The sequence below is a fragment of the Dermacentor albipictus genome, unplaced genomic scaffold (assembly GCF_038994185.2).
Source record: "Dermacentor albipictus isolate Rhodes 1998 colony unplaced genomic scaffold, USDA_Dalb.pri_finalv2 scaffold_14, whole genome shotgun sequence".
NCBI classification, from domain to species: domain Eukaryota; kingdom Metazoa; phylum Arthropoda; class Arachnida; order Ixodida; family Ixodidae; genus Dermacentor; species Dermacentor albipictus.
In genome coordinates this window covers 8,405,485-8,429,241 of record NW_027225568.1, presented here as the reverse complement: position 1 = coordinate 8,429,241, position 23,757 = coordinate 8,405,485, and the positions used below count along the sequence as shown (strand labels likewise).

The 23,757-nt window shown below is 44.1% G+C and overlaps 2 protein-coding genes across 3 annotated transcripts in view; one reads left to right on the top strand and one right to left on the bottom strand.

The window, feature by feature from the left end:
• LOC135907043 (DAZ-associated protein 2-like) overlaps window positions 1-4,202 on the bottom strand; it is a 140,819-nt gene extending 136,617 nt beyond the window's left edge. Inside the window, exon 1 of one of the 2 annotated variants that reach the window (XM_065438716.2) lies at window positions 3,785-4,202. Coding sequence is in view for 1 of the 2 variants with exons in the window: in XM_065438717.2 (XP_065294789.1) it covers window positions 3,785-3,832 (48 nt within the window). In the remaining variant the exon portion in view is untranslated. The remainder of the gene's footprint in view (window positions 1-3,784) is intronic. The other variant, XM_065438717.2, reaches the window with a different exon arrangement.
• Window positions 4,203-5,887: 1,685 nt separating this feature from the next.
• Window positions 5,888-23,757, top strand: part of Ogdh (oxoglutarate dehydrogenase Nc73EF) — a 281,327-nt gene continuing 263,457 nt past the window's right edge. Inside the window, exons 1-2 of the mRNA XM_065438718.1 lie at window positions 5,888-6,247; window positions 17,878-18,099. Of these exons, the coding sequence (XP_065294790.1) occupies window positions 6,008-6,247; window positions 17,878-18,099 (462 nt within the window). The 5' untranslated portion in view covers window positions 5,888-6,007. The remainder of the gene's footprint in view (window positions 6,248-17,877; window positions 18,100-23,757) is intronic.

The following is a 23,757-nucleotide window of genomic DNA, read 5'->3' as shown; positions in this document are numbered from 1 at the left end:
TACGGACTGTGGATACCAAGAGAGACGTGCTCGCGGCGTGTATACACGTGAAGCCTGCATGAGGAATACGAAGCGCATTTGTAGCGCACATGCAAGTGCGCGCTCAGCCACTTGATCCTCGCCATTGGGCACGCATGTCCTGCAAAATCATGCATCGTGAAAATTTTCTTTCTCGAGGAGCTCGCGGTAGACGTTCAGACAGTACGAGCAAGTTTACAAGCAGTGATACATAGCACGACCATGGGTGGTCAATAATGCTGTGAACTACACATAGCTCTATAGATTACAAAGGTCAACTATTATTTATCACCACTCAACTATAATGAAACATCGCCTCATGCATATAGGCGAGAAATGCAAGCAAAGGGCTGATACGAAGAACACGTATACCGGCTCTTATATCAGTTTGTCCTTGCACAAAACTGATATGCCTGCCGCTTTTCTGCTGAGGCCCATATCAGCCCCCGCGAGCAATATGGACCGTATCGCGCCTTTCTCCGACTCTTCGGGCCCCATATGTCGGCGCTCCACCGCACTGGTAGCAGCGACACAGCTCCCATGTTTTACCCCGGCAGCTATAATGGCGCATTTTTTGTGGCTGCATTGGTGGCGCATCGTCGGTTGTCGCTGCAACTACACCATGATATATATGCCATAATTAAACACGTCTGCGTAAATAGTAGCGAGATTAAACGAAAACATACGGGTAAGCGTGACATGAAAAGAGAGATGGCTTATCATGCATGGGTTTTATGCCCCAAAGCAGCAGCCGAGACGAAGCGTAGTAGACGGCTTCGGATTAATCTTGATCATCTGGGGTTCTTTAACATCATCAGCCTAGTTACACCCACTGCAGGGCAAAGGCCTCTCCCATACTTCTCCAACTACCTCGGTCATGTACTAATTGTGGCCATGTTGTCTCTGCAAATGTCTTAATGTCATCCGCCCACCTAACTTTCTGCCGCCCCCTGCTACGCTTCCCTTCCCTTGGAATCCAGTCCGTAACTCTTAATGACCATCGGTTATCTTCCCTCCTCATTACATGTCCGGCCCATGCCCATTTCTTTTTCTTGATTTCAACTAAGATGTCATTTACCCGCGTTTGTTGCCTCACCCAATCTGCTCTGTTCTTATCCCTTAACGTTACACCCATCATCAGTGGCGTAGCTAGGTCGTCTGGCACACGGAGCCCATAGGTCTTCTGTCACCCCCCACTCCCCCGGCTGTAGTCGAGGAAGACGAGAATATCAACAAGTTCCGGGTGTCTTCAGACGTATATGACACCCCTCCACTGGCCCCTTGCACCCGGGGCCCACGGCACCCCGGCCCCCCCTGTTGCTACGCCACTGCCCATCATTCTTCTTTCCATAGCTCGTTGCGTCGTCCTCAATTTCAGCAGAACCCTTTTCGTAAGCCTCCAGGTTTCTGCCCCATATGTGAGTACTGGTAACACAAAGCTGTTATACACTTTCCTTTTGAGGGATAGTGGCAACCTGCTGTTCATGATTTGAGAATGCCTGCCAAACGCACCCCAGCCCATTCTTATTCTTCTGGTTATTTCAGTCTCATGATCCGGGTCCATGGTCACTACCTGCCCTAAGTAGATGTATTTCCTTACCACTTCCAGTGCCTCGCTACCTATCGTAAACTTCTGTTTAACTGCTAAATGTATCTAAGCACAAGCACCTGTGCTTTCACTGGATCCCTGCTGGATCCACTGAGGCAGGTGTAAAGCGCAGGAGCTGCGAACGAATGAGATAAAAAAATGCAGCCCCCCCCCCCCCCCCACCTAATCAAATTTTCAGCAGGGTTGCCGCAAACAAAGCCATGGAAACGCAACCTTGTTTAGTCAAGTGAGCCGAATTTCTAATTCAGCATGCGACCCGAATGTATTTTTCCTATTGGGCAGATAAAGACGGGGTTTTTAAACAGCTGCTTGAATATACCATTCCACAAGAACGCACGGTTTCATACAACTATTTAAAATACAACGAAAACATTTCAAGACTCAAAGAAAGGAACGACGTCGTACCATACGCAGCTGCGAGTCGGTAGCAGCTTTTTAACAGCTCTGAATAAGCTAGCTGCATTTCTTTTTCAACGGAGCTGAATAAAATGTTTCTCATTCCAGGCGGAAATATCTGACCAGGTGAAGTAGTTTACTCTCAGATTTCCAGCTCATACAGCCGGCCTTGTGCTGGTTTGCGATTTTCTAGCTGGTCACAGATGGGAAACGAAAAAATCCAGTTAGACCCGCTTAACACCTTCACAATTAAAACACGGTGGCCTCAAAATGTTCGACCTTGCCTTTTAAGGAGGTGAGACAAGAGTCATGTTTTTACACAAAATTCCTGCAATATGCCTTCGCACAAAGCTTACAACACTGTCACTGAGCTGTCCACTTTCCTACCGCTGCTAAGCGACACTTATCCCCGTATTCAGAAACGCAGCTCAACTTGAAGCCCATGCTTGACTTGATCTAGCTAAATGACGCCTGGCATGAACGTGCCCAGGACGCTCACTGCCTTTCCTTTGGTGCGTTCACGACAGGCGTCATTTAGATCACGCCAAGTATGCGTTTCAAGTTGAGTCACATTTCTGATTACGGGAGTCTCTCTAGCCACCATACTTTTAACACTGTGCGATGAGATGGGAATGCAGATGAGCTGGTACAGCAGTGGTTACGTAAATATGAAAGACACCAGGGAACGCGCATACCGCGCATGGCTGACTGTTTTGAAATTTCGTTCAAGAATATTGGGGCCTTGTTTCAAAAAAAAAAAAAGAGGGAATTGCTTATCTGAACGAAGCATATACGATTGTAGCTGTGAACATTAGAGCCTACAATCGGAGTGTTCACCCGACAGATGAAACAACCCAAGTTGAGGTAAAGCGCAAAAGAGCACGCGAGACGACGGTAGGAGACGAAGACAGCGCTGTGTCTTCGTCTCCTTCTTTTCCGCTTTATCTGAAGTACTGCATAACTTGAGCCCACAAGTCTATTCTTTAGAAACAACTTAGTAGTGCAAACTGCCAACGAAGGTCGGTCTGACGAGCTAGCTGAATGTCTTCCGATGGTAATAGTGCACGCATGTAGTAAGCATTCGAATTGCATTCCCTAATAATTTGTGTTGGATATACAAACCGGTGTCACACGGGTGCTTTTCATCGAGTTTCTTTGTCGTTATTGGCTCCTTTGCGCAAGCTGCGGAAGGGAGCCTGAGAAATTTGTGATCAAGAAATTCAATCTCCGTCAAGGTTCAACCACGATTGAGTCCCCCTTGTGACTGAAGTATTACAAAGAGCGTCAGAAATCAGAACGATCACGGTTTAAAATGCGTCAACAGCGACATCACTGCGAAACATATTGGTAGTTAATTACTTTTTTCTCCACCCAACTAGCGGGGCCATCTGCGCTCAAGTATAGTGCAGACACAAAGCATTTGACGGCTTGACATCGCAAAAACGGGCCAAACAATAACAGCAAGGGGCCAGTAAAGCGAGACAAAAGCGTTGCTACGTGCATTTTAATATCCGTGTGAAGATATTAAAATGTGGCGTTCTTTTCTTTTCTAAACACCGTATACATTCGTTTTATCATTAGTTCTTTTTGGCGACATCTTTAACAGAAGCGTTTTCACTAGGCAAGCGTACCAGAAAAGAATGTAGCAATCACAATAAGCATTACACAAGCTCGTAATTTTTAAGACATTGGTGCTAAGAGGCGTGCCGATTGTACCCTACAAGAGTGCAGCTTACGCAGCGTGCGAAGGAGGGTACTGACCTGAGGATAGCCCTGCTTTTGCTGCGGCGGAGGGTAATAACCGCTCATAATGTTACGGCGGGATGCGCTACAACACGTCGGGATTCTGGACGGCTCTTGTCGCTACAGCCACGGGCTCGGAACGTCGGGTCCAAGAGCGGTGTGCAGCAGCAGCCCAGCTCCACCAAGCCGCAGTATCCGTGTGCGCAGTGTTCGACAGCGCAGGCAGAGCTGCCGCGGCGACGTGCCGTCGGTAAACAACGTTCGGCGCCTTTCAGCGACGGCTCGACGTCACGGTCACCACGTGAGCTGCTGATAGCTCTAGTGAGGCGCCTGGCCACTCCAACCCCTGTAGCCTGGTGACGTGGCTAAGGGGACGGCAACACAAGTTTAGGACACAATCGCGAGAGGCCTGCGCGAGATCTCGCCAACCTCTGCGTCGTTTTCCAGTGGTAAATAGCCCAGAATTTCGGCGCCAGGGAACCAGCCACGGCAAAACGAACACTTGTGTTTGACAGTTTCGGTTTTAATGTTTGCCAACTGAGAGTACCTTTTCTACACGTGAGCTAATTTTAAAGACGTGCTGAAAAAATGTTTTTCAAAATATGTCAAACTTTTTTTATGTGATGATTGCCTTGCGAATACATCACATTTCACTGCTTGTAGCGAATACAAAATGTGTAAGTGCTCAAATCAAGGCCGAAAGCAGCACCTTGTGTTCGCCTTTTACGTCATACGGCGTATTACTGATATGACTCTGTGTTTACAGCCCATACAGGGTCCTGAATATTTCGCTGCGCGCGTTCTAAAAAAAAAGATTTTCCGCTCACCGCGGCATTGTTCTTGCTCAAATTTTGCAGAACGATCGAATTTGACGTCGACTTCGTTTAGAGAACACGTTGCGCAGTTAATTACCTGGTTTTAAGAAATAAATGCAAATTTGCCTGCGCTTCTGGAGATGCAAGCTGCTGCCTCGTGGGCACAAGCATAAACTTTATTCCATAGAGTTGCTTTCTTCGCCGCCTGCTGTAAGCTGCAGAAAGCAGCGTTTCAGAGAGGGCGGTCTACTCTTCCAGAAGCGTGCAGCTCCCTGAAACATTGCTTTCTACATCTGACGGCAGGCGCCGACACAAGTTTATGCTGAAGCCGTTTATGCTTAATCTCCAAAAGCACTGGCAAATTTGCATTTCTTTCTTAAAAACCAGCCAATTAATTGTGCCAGGTATTACACCAAAGTCGACGCCAAAATGCGATCGTTCTGAAAAATTTGAGCTAGAACAGTGCAAAGGTGAGCGGAAAACGTTTTTTCCGAACACCCGCAAGCAAAATATTCAGGACCTTGTACTTTAAACCATAGAGTTTCATACAGTAATTAGTGTATGAAACTCTATGCTTTAAACCTCCTACACCCGCGCAATGCCCGTGCAGTACCCTGCAGCATAGAGTTTCATACAATAATTCCCTGCAGAATTTTATAACATGGCTCTTTCTTTTTTACGGATATTCAAGCACCTCGTTTGCAGAATGAAGAGTGACTGCTCGAACCAGCCAATCTCTATTATTATTATTATTATTTGCTATGCTCCATGTATCCATCTTTTCCCGCAATAGCTTACTGAAATTAGGAAATAAACTCTTCGAACCCTAGAGTTTCCCCTTGGAACCATAGGCCCCATGCTTGGGCCGATGTGATGCAATTGACAACCTTAAATTTGGCTCATATGAGGATTCTTATAGTTTCTGACAATTTCTTTTGTGCATATGGGCGAGAAACAGACAGACAGACAGACAAAGAACTTTATTAATGGTCCTGAGGAACCGGCGTTAGGGTACCTCCCTTTTCAGGGAGTCCCTGCTTTTCAGATCTTTCAGACATGCGATTTCAGATGGAGTGGTTGATGTCGCCTCACTGCGCCTGTTGAAACATTAAGACACTAAAATGAATGTCAAATTTGTAGGTTTTAGGTGCATTTAGGCTGCAAAAGGAAACAGAGAGAGGGAAAAAAGCATTACAATTTTTGTGCAGAAACAAACAAATCTAGCAACAATGACACAAACGAGTGGCGGTAGGATGTAGCGTAATTACAAAACTATAACGTACCACAACCCACAGCAGCGACATCGTAACGCGAGCGGCAACTGCAGCGGCTGTAGCGGGCTCTTTGCGCCAGGCGGTGCGTGCGCGAGTTTTGGGTCCGTGTCCGCTAGTTGGGGGGTTGCGGACCATCCATTCATTCGGCAGCGATGGATCGAGCGAGGACTCTGGCCGCGTTATTGACGCCGCTCACCCGGGCCTTGCTGTCCGGAAGGTGCGGGGCCGCGCGTCTGGCAAGCACTGGCCACTTCGGCGTTCACCTGCTCAAGGTGCCCGCGCGAGGCTATGTGACCCGCGCTGCAGCCGAGCCGTTCCTCAGCGGCAGCTCTTCTGTATACGTCGAGGAGATGTACCGAGCCTGGACCGAGAACCCAAACTCCGTGCACAAGGTGCGTTGAGACTTTGCGGACCGCATCATTTTATGACCTGCGCAATCGTGCTGCCGGCGGCACCTATAAATACCTTGCCCGATACTATTGGACGAATGACCTACACAGCTGAGGTTGTTGGCGCACGTAGCTTGCGTATATCGCAGGGTGGTCATCCAAGGCGGGCAGTGCGTATTCGTCTCCCTATTTCTTGTCACATTTGTTAAGAGTCATAGTCCCGTTGAAGAAATGCCGTGCTTGGCAGCATTTACCCTGGAGGTGACGTGGGGGTTAAGGGGACAAACTAGCGTCTCGCACGTGTGATTCATTTTCCGGCGCGTTACTATGCTCTGGAGTTGCCTCCGGGAGCTTGTTGGGAAGTAGCTCACAGTACATGTATGCAGCCTCCTTAAGTGGGGCACAAGTGCCGAAGTGCAAGTCGATCACGAGAAATCTAGGCGCACGACCGCTTTCGTCATTCGTGGTGCCCGCTGAACAGAAACAACCCATACGCTGTCTCTTATGCGCTAGTTTTTCATCGGTGTCAGCTCGAGATTAGCGCTGTAAATTTGTAGTATGTCATACCTCGTTTTGTGGTATGCACCGTCGCACCTATCTCACGAAATGTTCTCATTAATGAGCCGCGTCAATTTCGTTCATTGCGCGGTTTGAAATTGCATTCCGGCAATACTAATTGACAGTATTTCAAAATGACACCACCTCTCCCATTAACAGGGTCTGCTTAGGTTGCGCTGTACGCTGTTTGAGGGTAATTAGCGTATGGACATTCACCTTGTGGTGACTATGACAGAATTTACGTTAATGCCGAAGCGGTCGTCTCCCGTGACGACTGCCGCAGTTGCACACTGCCGCCGGAAGCTGTCAGGTGGACGCCTGCCGAGCCGTCGGCCGCGTGGTTGACCTTGACGAGCAACGAGCTTTGACCTAATTTCGTCGCCGTCTTCATGCTCGACTAAAGTGCGTTGAAAGCATGGGGACAGCGGTTGCGAAACAGTGCTAGCTCTGCTGACCTTTTAAACGTTACGTCTTTTACGGCTGTCACTAATTTAAACCGAAGTCATCGGTTTATGTCATCAAGAAGTAATTAGGTCAGCATATTATCCTCTAGGTGAAGTAGCTTGGCAGATCAGATAACTGGTTGATTAAAAAAGGTCTGACCTCAAAGGCCAACTGAAACAAAATTTCACTTGGGCTTAATTGACTATAAATGCTTAGCACATACTCTCAAATTAATCTTGGCAAAGCGGCAGGGTTGGTAATCGCTTAATTTTGTTGTTGGCAGCTATTAAATAGCGCCTATGCAGACTATGCGTGCACCTGGCGGCAAAGCAGTAGCGATGCAGATGTGGCGCATATTGAAGAACCGTATGCAACTGTTGATCTCTCAGTTGCACGTTCTGTGGTTGCGCCATGTTGCGCCTAGGCAGGCAGGCACATTGCTCGCTCATCATTCGCAAGTTGACGGGCGTCTCTCTCGGCGTGCGTTGTCCCTGTTGCGTTTGTGATTTGAGCTGTTGCAAGAATACCGATGCGTTGCGTGGCCCTTGGGTGCTCGAATGCCTACTCGAGCACGAGCAATGGCTGTGCAGTACACAACACTGAGTAGAGGAAGGCCGAACACATCTTCCTGACCCAGCTTTCTGAGCGCAAGCGTGCACTGTGGCACGGCAGGCAAGTGTGAAGCGGACCGGCTAACATGCACAAAGCATGTAAACTGCAGTAGACGAAGCTGCACTCCCACAGGACAGTCACTTACCCATCAAGATAAGCTTGGCAAACGCTTTCTCAAGTTGACTATATGCCACGATGGCGCCCGAAAACCAAAGGTAACGCTCAAAGGTAAGTTGTACTCAAGGGCGGTATTCTCGAGCAAACAATTCTGGTAGTGCATCATCTTCAAGATGTTTCGCGCTTCTCTACATCGTATGCGTCGAAGTAGACGAAGGAAATCCTTACTGACATAGCGCCAGAAACGAGTAGGAACTGCATGCTGCATTTGTCACAAATGAGAACGTGACACGGCGGCCATGGTGTAGATGCAGCGGCAAGCCATGCAGGAATGCAATGCTGCCACAGTGAAATTCTTTAACAGCCGCAGTCTGGCCTGTCTGGCAACGAGTTTATGCACACTTAGCACCAATCCCTGTAACGTGGCCATGCCAAGTCACAGCTGCGTGTCATCCTTTACATAGATGGTAGCAGTTGTCTGATCGTTCTATGCGAGCCCACATGGGAATAGTGCTTTTGCTTGTATGTAGTCTCTCTTGATCGGTCAACAAGTCCGGCGCTTGCAGTGTGCCAGGCAGCGGCTGATGAAGTCGGATAGGTCATGCTGGAGACGGTAAGATCGCTAAGATGTTATCCTGTGCTTTAAACGTGACCCGCAGCAGTGCGGCGATCAGGTGATGCTGCAGCGCCAGTGGACAAGTGCGCGGTGAGCGAGTGCTTATTTGTTTGCTGAAGGCGCTAACGCAACACGATCGCTTCAGTGAACCCGAGCAACATGCTGCTGGTCAGCCAAGCTAGTGCACGATGCATCCTGTTCCAGTTGCTGCGGCGTGCCATAGGATATTCCTGCGCTAGCCACACAAGACTGTAGAGCACCAAATTTTAACCGATTTAGCGTAACTGCACCACGCGTGGATCGCCAATGTGTTAAACCGGTCTATGCCTCACTTTTAGCATGGCTACTCCAATATGCTCTTCTTCGAGCGGAGGCAGAATGCATCGAGGCCCTGCTGTTGAATGTAGACAGCCAGATAGAGAAAACTGACCGGACTCGGAGAATGCTTTGCATTAAAAGAACATTGTGAGCACGCAACAGCCTTGTCACAGCGCATGAAGCAGCTAAGAAAGTATAATACTAAATCTGTGACTAGCAGACGTGCAGGACGTGTTCACTACTGATACACCAGAATGGAACACAAGCAAGGAAAGGAGACAGCATGGACGCCGGTTCTCCACATTCTTTACTGTATAGCACTTCCTCCGGGCGATAATGGCGTCATTTTTTTTTTCAATTTCGGTGTGAAAAAGATAGATTTTTGCAAGCTCTTTGTGATGGATTGAGCTGCATTTCAAGCATAAGATTTTGCACAGAGGCTACTCCATGTCTAAACTATCTGAAAAGAGGCTTTTTAAGCGATCGAAAGTTTCGTTGCAGTTGGCCTTTAATGGTAAAAGCACAGAAGACGCAGTAGAACTGGCAGACTCACACCTAAGCTTTATTTAGAAAAGTATAAAGTTTACTAGCAGATTCTGAATGCTTATGCAGTAAGTGTGTAATTCATGTAAAGCATCTTAAACAGCAAGCCCATCTCACTGCATATCACTCAAACAAAAATGTTTCGTTTGATAAATAAGTCGTAAGGCAAAGGCCTCTCCCAGTGATGTCTTGCATCAGCTGAATCCATCCTGAGCCTGCAATTTTTCCCATCTCATTATCTCCCAGTGATGTCTTGCACCAGCCGGATCCATCCGAAGCCTAGAATTTTTCTCATGTCATTGCACCACCTGATTCTGTGCTATCCTCTACTGTGTTTCACTTCCCTTGACAACCCATTCTAGCACCTGGGGAGTGCAGGTTGTGAGTTTTACACATTGCATTGCCCAATTTCACTTCCTCTTAATTTTAACTACATTATCAGCTGCACCTATTTACTATCTTTTATACTGCTGGCTTCGTGTCTGTTATAATGTTGCACCTACTTTTTTTCATTGCATTGCTTTTGCATGTTATTATTTTTATTCTGTCATATGGGTCAACAGTTCGGTAGGTGGCATCATTTAATTTCAGTTTCTTGAGCGTCACTCGTAGCATGGTCTTCCGTTTTTTTTCTAAAGTTTTTGTCATCTTCAAAGTTTCTTTCTCGCAGGTCAGTGCTGGCAGAATGCACTGACCGTATACTCTTATTTTTAAGGATAATGGTAAGTTGACTTGAGAATGCCTGCTATATGTGCTTGAACCTAGTTTTTGTTCATCTGGAGATTTCCTTCTCATCATCCGGGTCACCAGCTGTGACTTTGGCCTGCATTTCTGGACAACTTCAAGAGAAAGGCCCACTACCAATCACAGAAACCAGTGTTACCTTGCCAGGCTGTTGAACATTACCTAGTCATTTGCGTGTGAACTGTTGAGTCTATCCTGCGACTTTGCCACTTCAAGTTCTCAGTTCTGTGCTGAGTGTGTTTGGGATGAGTAGTTGTGGGATGAAATAAATGCTCAGATGTATGTGTCTGCCCTTATGTAGATAAGTTTGTGTCTGCTATTGTGATTTCATTTATGCCACTCTGATGAAACAAAACTATGATTGGTGAAACAAAGCATTACTGCTTGTGAGTAAAGACAAGGCTACTTGTAGGTGGCATGAAGTAGAAAAAGGGAGGGTGATGTAATGAATAGTGGTGTTTACGGGAACACATGTCAACCTCTAATCTTTGGTAATTTTATCAATTAAATGTTGTTGACGAGGAAGAAGTTCGTTAGTTGGGTACAACTCGTCTGCAGTGAAGCCCCGGCCACGCCCTCATAACTGCCAGCCACTGTTCCTCCGCGAGACTGCAAATAGTTCTTACTTCAAACTTTCCCTGTTGCGTAAATAAAGCGGTAGTGACAAAAATAAAATTAGTGCGTAATTTTGTACGTTTTCATGTGTCTATTATAGCTGAACGGTGAAAACCTAATTGTTTATTGAACTGAAATAAAACACTTGCTTCGCTGCAACTATATATTGTAAAGTTTTGCCTCGGTTGGCAATGAAGTTTCATGAGTAAAACGAGGTCAGAAGTGAAATTAACTGCATCGCGGACTTTTGAAGAGTGAAATGCTCAGACTCCATACACTTTGTCCTTGTCTGTTGCACATGTCATCGCTTCCGCCAATCAAAAGACTTCAAGAAGAGCAGAGGCTCTGGAGGTGTCAAGTACAACGTCATGTTGAAATGGTCTCATGATGACGATTTTGTTTGCATCTGTGATTGGCTGGTGAAGTAACAACCCCGCACGGTCCGTGTGCCTTGGTTGCCAACTGCTGTTATTTTTTTGAAGTTATATCCTACTATAGCATGTTTTGTGCAGCACTCTGTCGATACTGTTGCTCCAGCTTGAATTTTATCGCTCCACCTCATCAGCTTTGGTAAGGGGGCTCTTATCTGTGGTTCCAGCCCTGTGAATGACCTGGCAAGCTGGGCTTAGCCTCGCATATGCAAAAGGCAGCTCTGGTAATGTAATGCTGTGCCACCTTTCATCCTTTGAGAAAGGCTGCGCTTATCGAATATGTACTAACAGCAAAAATTGAAATGTGAACAGCACAGTGCGTGCCTGAAGCATAACCCGCCGTGGTTGCTTAGTGGCTATCGTGTTGGGCTGCTGAGCACGAGGTCGCGGGATCGAATCCCGGCCACGGCAGCCGCATTTCAATAAGGGCGAAATGCGAAAACACCTGTGTACTTAGGTTTAAATGCACACTAAAGAACCCCAGGGGGTTGAAATTTCTGGGGTCCTCCACTACGGGGTGCCTCATAATCAGAATGTGGTTTTGGCACGTAAATCCCATAATTTAATTTAATGAAGTGCCTGAAGCATGCATGCTGTCGGCGTACCATCACCAGAGACAAGCACTTACATAGGGTTTGCCTGCTGGACGAAAGGATTGCTCACCCTACTGAAAGAGTTTTGCTCCTGTTTTCATAATTCTCATTTTTAGAGCGGGAAAATGAAAATTGAAGAAAACAGAAGTGAAACTATCAAGTAGCAGAAGCATCCTTGCACCCTGTGCACAAATTGGGTGTGTACGCCTGTCTCTGGTGATGACTGGCTGACGGTGCGGACTGTACCTTCAGTTATGCTTCAGGCATACGCTGCACTATTCTGATTTCAATTTTTGCTGATAGCACAGCAAATTTGTCCTACATGCTTGCATATTTCATTGTTGGCACATTTATTTGGTCTTGCATTACAATGTAAAGAGTTAAAAAACCCCAGATACCCTGCTGACTAAAGTAAATATTTAATAGCAAAGGGATGTTGTGGCTCCCACACAAAAGGGCCTTGTTCACAGCCCTTGAAACTAGAAACGCCATTTTACCATCGGATATCTACTTTGTCTTGGGTCACACATCTGACCCATTCTTGAATATGGTTGCTCCATTGGAACCCTTGTAAAGGAAGACATTAACACCCTTGAATCAATTAAAAAAAAAAAGCTAACTTTTTCATATACCGTTGTTATGACCGGCACTTCTCGCTCTCATCTGAGCCTGTTGTGCTAGGTTTACAACCTTTGTCCGAGCGGCGTAATCGTGAATACCTAAAATTGTTGTATAATCTAATTAACACCCCACGCTACTGATTAAAGAACAACTATCTGTCTGCTGATAAATTGAAACGTACTAGGAATAGCCACAAACGTAACCTTGCACCATTTCAACTGCATACTAACCTATTGAAGTATTGCTTCTTTCCTCATACAATTGAAAAATGGAATTTACTCCCAGGTGAAACTAGGTGCCTTTAGAGGAATTTTTGTATAAATTAACTTGATTCATGCTGTGTTTATTATACTTTGTATCTTTTTATGTTAAAGTTATCATGTTTCTTAAGGTGTTGAAGTTGATGTGTGCAGAATAATATTTTGTTATATGCAGTGTACAAACCCACTCTTGCGATAACACAATTGGACTGCAGTATGTGAAAATAAATAAATATAAAATTGTCCTGCTCAGAAAGCCTGCATTCTTAATCCCTTGTGAGCCTTTCTGGAAAAACGTGAATGCTCGGTTCAGTCAAGCAAGACTACAACAAAGAGGTAGCAGTTCAGTTATGTCCCATATTACAATTTCTTCAGTGCTGAAATTGTTTCAGAAATTGTTTTCAGGAAGTGTGTCCAGCAGATATGCTCATTCTGGTTTTTAATTCAATTTTTTTTGCTTTCTGTCGTGCGTATTTTACTTGGTCTACTGACATTATTTTTTTTACTGCGAAATGGGGCATGTGTGCCCACTTCCCATTGTAAGTGCTGTTGTGCCATTAATATTTTCAGTTTTAACAAAACATAGTTGTGCGTGTAGTTCATTCTGTCTTCTATTCTTTCTGCATGCATGCACACCTTAAAATAGGACGAAAAAAGGCAGATACAAGACAGACCTTAACTCACAGTTAGATTATTTGGGGCAGACAACATAGTTCCATGCTTCTGTATATGTATGCTGTCTACTTTAATCGAACTGCGTGTTAGTGGTTGTCCTTTGTCTGCCTTCTTCCCTCCCATGTCAAGCTGTGCAGTTGTTAGCCCTTCAAGTATGAACCAACTATCCCAACAACTTTTTTAACCCCTTCACTGCCATGAGAAATTGGAAAGAAATTGTTGAAAGGTGTAGAGGTTTTTGAAAACCTGCATATTTTTGTCTTCTCCTCTACGAGGTTTGATACCAGGAATTCCTTTTACTGCTCTTGTTGAAACAGAGTAGCAAGAGACATTGTGTATTATTTATCTGTGTCAAAATTGCACAGTAGTGCAACCATTGTCATGGTGAGTTGACTCTACTTGGCAATTGGCAGTTGAGGTGTTATGCTCTTTTTCTCCTTTACCTTTTACTTTACATTCCTTAAAAGGGGGTAGCATGCCTTGTAGTGCAGTCGACGATGATTACGGTCTCAGCAAACAGAAGCACTCCAAGACTGCTTCTGTTTGAATGACTATCGAGAAGTAGAAGTCTATTTTGGTAACAGCTTCAGCTTAGCCATGGTAAATGACTGGGAGCATATCTGTCTGTGGCTCGCATAGTTTTTTCACATTTGCTGTGCATCTAGTAGTTGGACCTAAAGCACCCAATGCATGTGCCAGTAGTTTTAGCAAGCTTCTGCGTAGTCTCACTAAGTGTATGTGCATCCCATATCCCTGCGAAAAGTAATAGTAGAAATCAACTGCCCAATTCAGTTGGAGAGGGTGGTAGTCACTGTTTGATACCAGTATCCTAAGAACTGCTAGAAAGACAAGGACATAACAACAACACTTGGCGCTGACATTAAACTCTTGATTTCAAGATATACACATTTTTATATGGACCTCTTGCGCATGTCAACTGGGGCACGATATGTCAAACATGGCGCATTTGCAGTGCACAATGATCAAAATGTGATAATCTGCCTGCATGGCGGCCGGCACTTTTTGCACCTCTGTTACGGAGGAAGACATTTAGGAGGTGAAACTCCCGTCAGCGCGAGCGAGCGCGGGCAACGAGATAAGGTCACTATTGTATGCGCCGACGGTGCCGTATGCAGTGGCGGCGTCATGCGGCGCGTCGTAGAAGCCGCAGCAGAAAAAAAAAAAATGCAGTGTCCGGGCAGGCGGCTCCGGCGCGCTCTCTGGCCACTACCTCCGGGCTCTCAATAGAAGTCAGGCGCGCGCAGCCCAACGGGAGCAACACGCTCGACCGGTTGCCCTGGCAACCACCGTACACGGTGGTAATTTCTTTCCAGGCCGCCAGTATGATAATGGCTCCACGGGCTTGGGACCTTTTCTGGTGGCCGCAAACAGCGGAGTTTCCACTCCTAAATGTTTCTTGCTCCGTGGCCTCTGCTGAGCGTCGGAGGATTGCTGGAGGGCCAAACGCATTCACAATGCATCACAAAGGCCCTCACTTTCATTGTATAATACCATAATGCATCATCTCAGTGCCCCCAGCACCCACAGGTGGCGCAAAAAACGCCAGCTACCAAGTTCAATAAGTATGTTTCAGCTGCTGAGCACTGTGCATGACCATTAAAGAAAAGCAGTCTCTTTACTAATTGTGCTAGGGGAGCAGTGTTCACACACTTGTCCACTGCTTCGACTAACTCATGTGTTGGCCGCTTTCTGGCTCTGCCCATGACACTGCACTGGGGAAACATAGGTATGCACCCACACTTGTTACAAGCAGTCGCAAGCCAACTGCTGGAAGGTTTCTTTTACATTGTTGTGGTTACGTTTTTGTAGCCAGTCATTTAGGCAGTGTCCCATTTGTTGTGCATAGAATCTATTGCATGACAATGGTATATGGAACATACCTTCACACATTAAATTTATTCTTATGCTTTTTCTTGCATTATTGTTCGTAACATTTGGATTGGTAATCTTGCACAGCCTTACCAGCTCATTTGGTGCTGAAAGGACAACTTGTATCCCTTCAAGCAGTAAGAAAGTGAAAAAAGTATTTCAAAACGCTGCAGTGGCTAGACACACATTCGCAGCACAGAAGTGCTCAATGACGCTAAACGTTTGACTGGGTTCAAACCTGCTGCATGTTAAATTGTCAAATTTGAATTCGGACATCACGAGTAATTGTTTCTTGAAAACAAATTTCATGCTCCCACTCATATTGCTTGTGACTATGCATTTGAGTGCTGGGCAATCTTCTTGAAGTTGTGCAATAGCTTATCAATGTAAGGAGCCACAGCAATGCCTTTTCTTTCTGGTGAGTTTGGGAGTGCCATAGTTTTCAGACGTGACTTTTTAAAAATTTCCGAAGTGGTCTTGGTCAAACTGTGATAGCAAGTATAAATCTCTGAAAGATTTGCTTAACAAATAGCTGCATAAGGTACTGAAAAAATTGTGCAGCATGTTTATGGCGGGTAAGTATATTTTGTTTTTGTTCCATTGCTTCAAGCACCCATTCTTTGACAAACAGCTAAAAGTGCACATCATGCCTACTTTTTTAGACAGAAGTGCCAAATCCCTGTGATAGCATCTTGAGTGCAAATGCAAGGGGAAGCCTTACTCCTTGGGCTTTGTCGGCACACAGCTAGGGGAGACTGCCATGCATTGGAATGCACTACAGCACTGACCCAGGTTGCTGGTGGCTACGTTGCGCTATGAGCATGGTGAGGGTATCGCTTAGCTTCACAGTAAAAATAATTTCGTTGCACTGCTGAGATATGAATGCTCCTGGCTCTAAGCAAGTGTGAAGAAGGCACGAACGTCGGCTGTTGCAGTTGCTTCCAGGTTCTCTAGAACTCGGCTTTTGGTAGTGTAAACTGAGTGCCTTCAAAAGGGGACCTGCAGAGGTATAAGGTCCATGAGGATCTGTGATGTCTTTTTAGGTTTTGCAATGACCTTAGCTCCTTACTGTGCACATTCCTTCCTGGTAGCATAGCAGTTGCATGCTGCCAAGATGCACCCAGCCATTGCTATATAGGTGTGTATTGTCAGGTGCAGGAGTGTCTTCTTTTCCTAAAGTTCAGCACTTGGGCAGTGTTTTTTCTTGTAACGGTTCTTATTGGCAATGTGCCCTTTCCAGTTTAAAGGCTCTGCAATTCAATTCATTTTCAATTCAATTCAATTCAATTTTGCTTGTAGCGGTCCACAAGGTGTTCCATGGCACACTAGTGTTAATGAAGAGCGATAATTTTACTATCATTTCTTGTCTTTCGGGGCCTTTTTTTTTGAATTTGTTATATATTGCCTGCCTGTGTGCGTTCAAAGTGCAACACATGGCAATATTACATTTGAGAGAAAGAACCAGAAACCTCTTTTGCACATGTGGACACGCTAATGTCATTGTGAGCAGATGAAATTCCTTTCACATCTGTTTTTAGTGGAGGGCATAATTTGTGCTCCAGCAGCTGCGTTTGCTGCACAAGGTGAGTGATGGCTAAAATTTCTTGTGATAGTTTCCTTAGATGTGAAGAAAATTGTCGTGGTTTTAGGTGCTGCCTGCAGATGATTAAATCCATGTGAAGTTGAATCTGACACCCTTGGTGGAATCTATTGTGTTTGCATCACTATTAGCGATGTGCATGCATAATGATGTTCATGCTTTGTATGATGTGACGTGTGTGTGTTTGCATCACACATCTTCACGACTTCATCGGACGTGTAGTGTTGGGAAGTTATGTTTAGTTTTCATTGAGGTTGAACATAATTTTCCCTCCCACATCACAGCAAACTAAAGTGCCACACATCTTGCTTGTTACTTTGGTTCATTGCTTTCATTGTCATGCTAACAAGGATTTGCAATAGCCGGTCATATGTCATTTATCAGCCAGCTGCCCATTTGGGTGTGCGATATAAAATGGCCCATTTAATCCATTTTCATCTTCAATGGTTGTTTCCCTATATATTAAACTGTTCAGCCATGTTCAGTCTGATATTAAACATGAAGCATTTCCTGCTAATCATGACTGATTCGATTGGGAAAATTTTAATGTTATGACGCACCCCATATTTTGCCTCTTTGACCATTATGCATTGACACCTCTATACAGAAAAGTATATTCGGTATTGCTATGATATTTGAAGCCAGTTTCTTTCAAATACTTCTGTTCTATTCAAACAGAATTGGACATCTGTAGCACCTCTCTAAATCCTAGGCAATTTCATCTCCAGTTCCCTAAGATTGTTCTGGCTAGGGCACTTGTTTTCCTAATTCTTTTAGCCAAAGAAGCATGTTTAGCCTTTTCTTTGCAACAGTGTTCATTGTACCTTCAAACGAAGGTTTCATAAACAATTTAGAGCAATTAGGACAATAAATAACACTTAAAAGAAGCCGTTCAACTTATTTGTCCATGTAACAATGTAAAGGAACAAAGGGATAATGTTGGTATGACCTAATGTGGTTGACAAAACTTTGTTTCTGCAATTTTCTTTGATGCAGTCATGGGATGCCTTTTTCCGGGCTGCGACGGCTGGGCTAGGCCCAGGCGAGGCTTACAGCTCTCCTCCTGCCCTGGCTTCAGCTATGACCACAGTGGCCGTGCCTCGCGTAGGTCCTGCAACAATGCCGGCACCCAGCCCGTCCAAACTTCCAAGCACACAGGTGGCACCGAGGGACATCGATGATCACCTTTCTGTTCAAGCGATCATTCGGTCCTACCAGGTGATGCCACTTCCTCACGTAGAAGGGAACCTAGTTTCTTTGCACACTGTCCACAAGGAGAATAATGGGGAAAGGAGATGCTGCTTAAGTGAGCACTCATTCAGTTCCCTCTATTCTTTTCAGTTTTCACTACAAGGGCTTTGGGTTTGGCTGTTGTGTTGCTTTAGGTTGTTACAAGGCATGTGCCTACTTCTAACTCCACCATCTTTTACTCGTGCACTGCACGGAAGATGATAGAAGGAAGACGACAATGTACCAATGCTCTTTCCATCCTTCCTTTTTTCTTTGCACTGCTTGAGTCAAAGATGAATTTTTACCAACTAGCCCAAAGGTTGACCTTTCTAAAGTTATAACATGAACATAGTGCGTGCAGTTATGCATTCACTGCCATCCTCAGAGCAGCATTGGCTGACACTCTTGAGGCCAGGTTATGTGTGTACACACTACACCCATAGATACAAAGGCAAGGAGAGGGTTACTGGCATAACTGAATTGGCAGGTCTGCGGACAGGATTTTCTGAGGTTGTGGGTTCAATTTCCACTGGCGATGTGTTACCTTTACTTTGACATTCTTGTGCTTTATCTATGATGCAAGCAAAAATGTAAAATCAATGCCAACCTACAGTTAAAAATTCCCCTCTGCTTTCCTTGCTTCCTGACAATCGGCCCCCTTTGTGGTTTGCCTCGCCTCCTGTATGCTTGCAACCTGCAAGTATTTTTTTTTTTTTCAGGGTATCATTGTTTTCCAACATTATGGGACAATAAAACAATGTATTAAGGCAAGGGATGTAGTAAAGAACATTTGCATGATGGAAGTGACCGACTACAATCTTTTGATAAAAGTGTGATAAAAGGTATCGTGCTTCTGCAGCGAGTTTTGTTAACTGGTCTTTGATCCATTCTTGGTGGCATGAACTCTTCTCTGCTTTTGCATTAGCATGTGTGAAGACAGTAGGCTGGCTGGCATTGCAAGCACAAAAGCTTCAACACCTGGCAACTGGTTGCATTAGCACACTGACTACATTGCCTTGATGGATAAGGAAAGGCACATACACAGAGTGATCATTTTTGAGTTTCATAGAATTTTTTAAAAATTGCCTGTTGCAGATTACATAATTCTATTTCTTGAGCTGGATTAGTCAAAGAGGCAGACATTACATGCACAAGAAAGTGACTCATACTGAACTAATTAACAAAAGTTCACTATTTTCTTAATTACTTTACAGCACATGTTGCAGTTTATGAAATGTAGCCAGCAAGTTTGCAAGGTGTACCCGCTTAGAATGAATTTATGGAATGACGCCACTTTAGAGATATGCGCCATCAAAGTTGCTGTAAAAATGCTCTGTTGTCCCACTTACTTTTTAAATAAAACTCTCTTTTATGCATTGAAGCACAAAAGTAACGGGAATGCCCATGTATTTTGTCGGACACTTTGGGAAATATCTCGAAACTGGTGTGATACTGGAAATGAAAAATTGGATGCGTCTTACAAGCTCACCGGCTACAATTTGTCAATTGCATTGTGTGGCGTAAAGTAATTAGGAAGCTAATTAGTGAGTTTTGGTTAATTAGCTCAATATATTTCTCATTTCTCGTGCTAGTAATGTCTGCTTCTTCAAATAACTCAGCTCAAGAACAAGACTTAGGCATGTTATCTGCAACATGCAATTTTTAAAAATTCCATAAAACTTAAAAATGATCGCCCTGGCTGTATAAAAAACAGGATGAATGGTGGCAGTTACTTTCACAGTAATTTGTTATTTATGCCTGGATTTCTTTTATTTGCATTTTGTTTGCGCTGTGCGGTATTCACACACATGTATGCAAAAAAGGAACAGTTGTTAAACAAGCCCATCCTTTTGTACGAATGTATCTTACTGTTCCCCTTGTCTTTGTGCTGTTCAGCTGTCCCAAATATCAAGCTAGCTTTCCAGTGCATCTGTATGAAAGTCTGGCCATTATTTTATTTATTTATTTACATGTACTGCAGCCTGATATAGGGCTAAAGCAGGAGTGGGAACATTATACATTACTATACAGTGCACATTAAAAACACACATCAACACAAAAAGATGAATGATCAAAAAGAAGCACTTTACATGTTAGTGAAGTGTTTACCAGTGGCAGCTAAGAAATCTTTTAGTGATAGTGAATGAATGTTACCGGGTAGAGAATGTCAAAGCTCTATCATATGTGGAAAACAACTGTATTTGAATGTGTTAGTACGGGCATATATAGGTGTTATGGTCAAGGCATGGGAGCTACGGGTACAACTTGAGTTAGTAAATGTGATATAGTTACAATCGGAAAGACCAGAGGTGGAGTTATTAATTGCACATAAAAGTTTTAAGGATTCAATGTGATAACGTTAAAGTAATGGCTCTATGTGCAAAGACTGTTGAGCCTGTGTTGGCGAGAAAGTTTCGGCTGTAATTTTGTCTAATGAAACGGATAGATTTTTGTTGGACGTTATTGAGCGAGCTTATTTCACGTTGTTTGTAGGGTACCCAAACGACATATGCATGTTCTAAAACAGGGCGGATTAGCGCTTTATGTAATAGCAGTTTAGTATCCGGGGGAGGGCGAGGTCTTTGGGGGGGGGGGGGGGGTCGGAACATGTTTAGTTCAAAAATGTGTTTTGCTTCGGAGAGAATAGGAGATTAATCTTTCATGTCCACGGCTTTTTGCCTTAATCGTTTTTTCCCATTGCATTATTATCATCATCATCATCATCATCATTATTATTTAATATTATTATTATTGTGTTGTACTACGTACTAAATTGTATTTATATTGTATTTCATAATGACCTTAGGTGTAATGTATTAAGTACTGTATTTTTCAATATTAATATTGGGTTGTATTATGTATTAGATGTAACCTTTTGTTCTGTATTTCTATCATTTGTATATTCCTTCCCCCTACTCTAATGCCTAACATTGGGCGCTGTAGGTATGTAAGTAAATAAAGTGGCAGCTTAAATAGCCTAATTTTTTAGGGCTTTCCCGTTTACATATTCAATATGATTAGACTATGAAAGGTGTTTGGTTGGAATGACACCCAAGTATTTATACTGAGACACTTTTAAGTTGGATGCCATCGACCATAGCAGCATCTTTACAGCGGAAGCGTACGGTATTCTGATAACTGTTGAGCATATAGTACAGCACAAAATACAAAAGTCTATAATATACACAGATTCTTTAAGCATTGTCACAGCCCTGTCTTGTGGCAAAGCAAGCCAAAACCCTGTATTAAACAAGCTCCTTAATCACATTCACGTAGCTTATAAACAAAACGTTGCTCTTGTCATGTGCTGGGTGTCAGGCTGCTCAGAAATCGCAGGCAATGAAATGGCAGACAAAAATGCTGGACAAGCGGCTCATCGGGGTACAATTGATCTAAGCTGGGTATCTGGTGTAGACATGAAGCCTGTGGTATGAAAGGCGCTCCGTAATCATTGGCAGGCTGAATGGGTCAAGGAAGTTGAAAATAAGCTGCACTTACTTAAACCGCAGTTAACCAAATCTTTCTCACTGAAGCTCGATAGACTCACTGAAGTCATCCTGGCATGACTCGGAATAGAACACACTTACGGCACACACAAATACCTCTTGACAGCAACTGACCCACCGACATGCACACGCTGCGGTGAGAACCTAACCGTCCTACATGTCCTCATTCACTGTCCTCAACTTCACTGAGAGTGAGTGGCTCATTTTAGGGAACTCTACTCACACCATATACCCCCCCCCCCCCCCGCCCCATCCCTCGATGTTCTTATCAGAGGATGCACTTTTTAACTTTAAAGGAGTGCTTAATTATCTTGCACAAGTTAGCTTTCTAGACATAATCTCATTCTATCCTAACCATCAAATTGTCCCTCATAGGTGAGGTACAGTCTGATGCACAAGACTGTGTCTGAGCTCCCGCACTTCTTGCGTAAGCAAGAACTGTACAGCAAGGGACTCGGACAATCCACGATAATTTAACATGTGTGATTGTAGCCAATGCGCTTAAGGCCTTAGATTTATATTAGTAATTATTTTAGAATCGATGCACTAATATCTTTAGATCTATCTTACGTGTAGGCCTCTATACAACCTTTATTTTAAGTCATTGTCCTAAACTCGCATTTTTGCTAAATCAGAACAAATGTCCTGGCGCTCTTTGGCCTTAGATGCCCTTGCGCCAATAAACTTCAATCAAGTTGGATGCCATCTAGAGAATAATCGAACGAGAAGGGGCTCTCTCTATTGGAAAATGACATCACAACTGCTTTACTACAGTTGATGTTCATTTACCACGTTTTGCACCAAGTGCAGAAAGGCCTAAGAGATTGGGCAAGACGGTGGTGGTCATCAATGGAGTTAATAGATTCGTATAATACGCAGTCATTTGCATGAAGTCTTAGTTTAGTTCAGGTGCTACTAAATAAATCATTGATGTATATTAGAAATAATAAAGGGTCTAAAACGGATCACTGAGGAACGCCTGACAAGTCGATAAGAGTCGAGTCCACTGAGTTAAAAGAAACAGATTATAAGCGATAACGAAGAAAACTGGCTATCCAAGAAGCAAGACAGGGCATTTGAATATGGCATTTAATTTTACCAGTAGTTTAGAATGAATCACAGAATCAGAAGCTTCAGAGAAGTCAGTAAAGATGGCATCATTTATCTTGGTGGCAAAGGTGATCTGAAATGCAGAGGTGTGTTGCATTTCCTTTTGACAGAGGAAGCAGTCTGTGTCTGAAAAGTGCTGGTGGTAGGAGAAAACAACACATGCACTGTGACCACACAATTTGGAGCTAGGCTACTACTGTACTGCTTAAAGAAGTGTTGCAAAAAAGTGCCATATCACACTTTTTGACAGCGGTTCTATTTTGCGGGTTGTGAGAAAGCTTCACTGCACAAGCCATGCTTTGGTCAGCAGTGCTCTTTTTTTTTTACCTCACTGAAGTTGTTGTGGCTGAATGACTGTAATGTGACTGTAAGTAAACACAAGGGGCCACCTTTGATGAATCAGAAAAAGAAATACTGATGTGAATATAATTCTGAATGATGACTCAATGCAAAAAACAGGAATGAGTAACCACAGTACACATGGGACCAGCGATTCAGAAACATGCTGTGCTTGCCTTGCACTGAACAGCCAGCCTTTGTACATCCAGTCTGTGGCCTGCAGTGCATTTCAGCAGATTGACAGCTTGTGGACACTTTGCACCGAAGGTAGCACTTTGAACTTGCACTCCAAGGCATCTGTACTTAAAGAAACGCAGTTTTAACACTGGCAGATCATTTCTGTTTGGAACATTTATGAAGAGCATCAGGAGATTAGTAGTTTCTCCTAGTCATTAGATGGCACGAGATACTAATGACACAAAGGGAGGAATCAAATGCCTTCGTTCCTTCTTCTTAGTCTTTTATTCCGGGAAGAAAATTAATATTTGTTCTCTAACATTTGCATGTGGCATGTTACTTCCTGCAGTTAGCTCCATGTGGAATCTTATGGTAGGATGTGCGATTACCCCCATTTCCTCATGCATCTTTACCTTATTCTAATAAGCACATTCACTCAAATGTGACATGCGTTGAAATAGAGTACAAAACTAAAACTATAATATGTAGTGTCTCACTCCCCCTCCTCCAATTT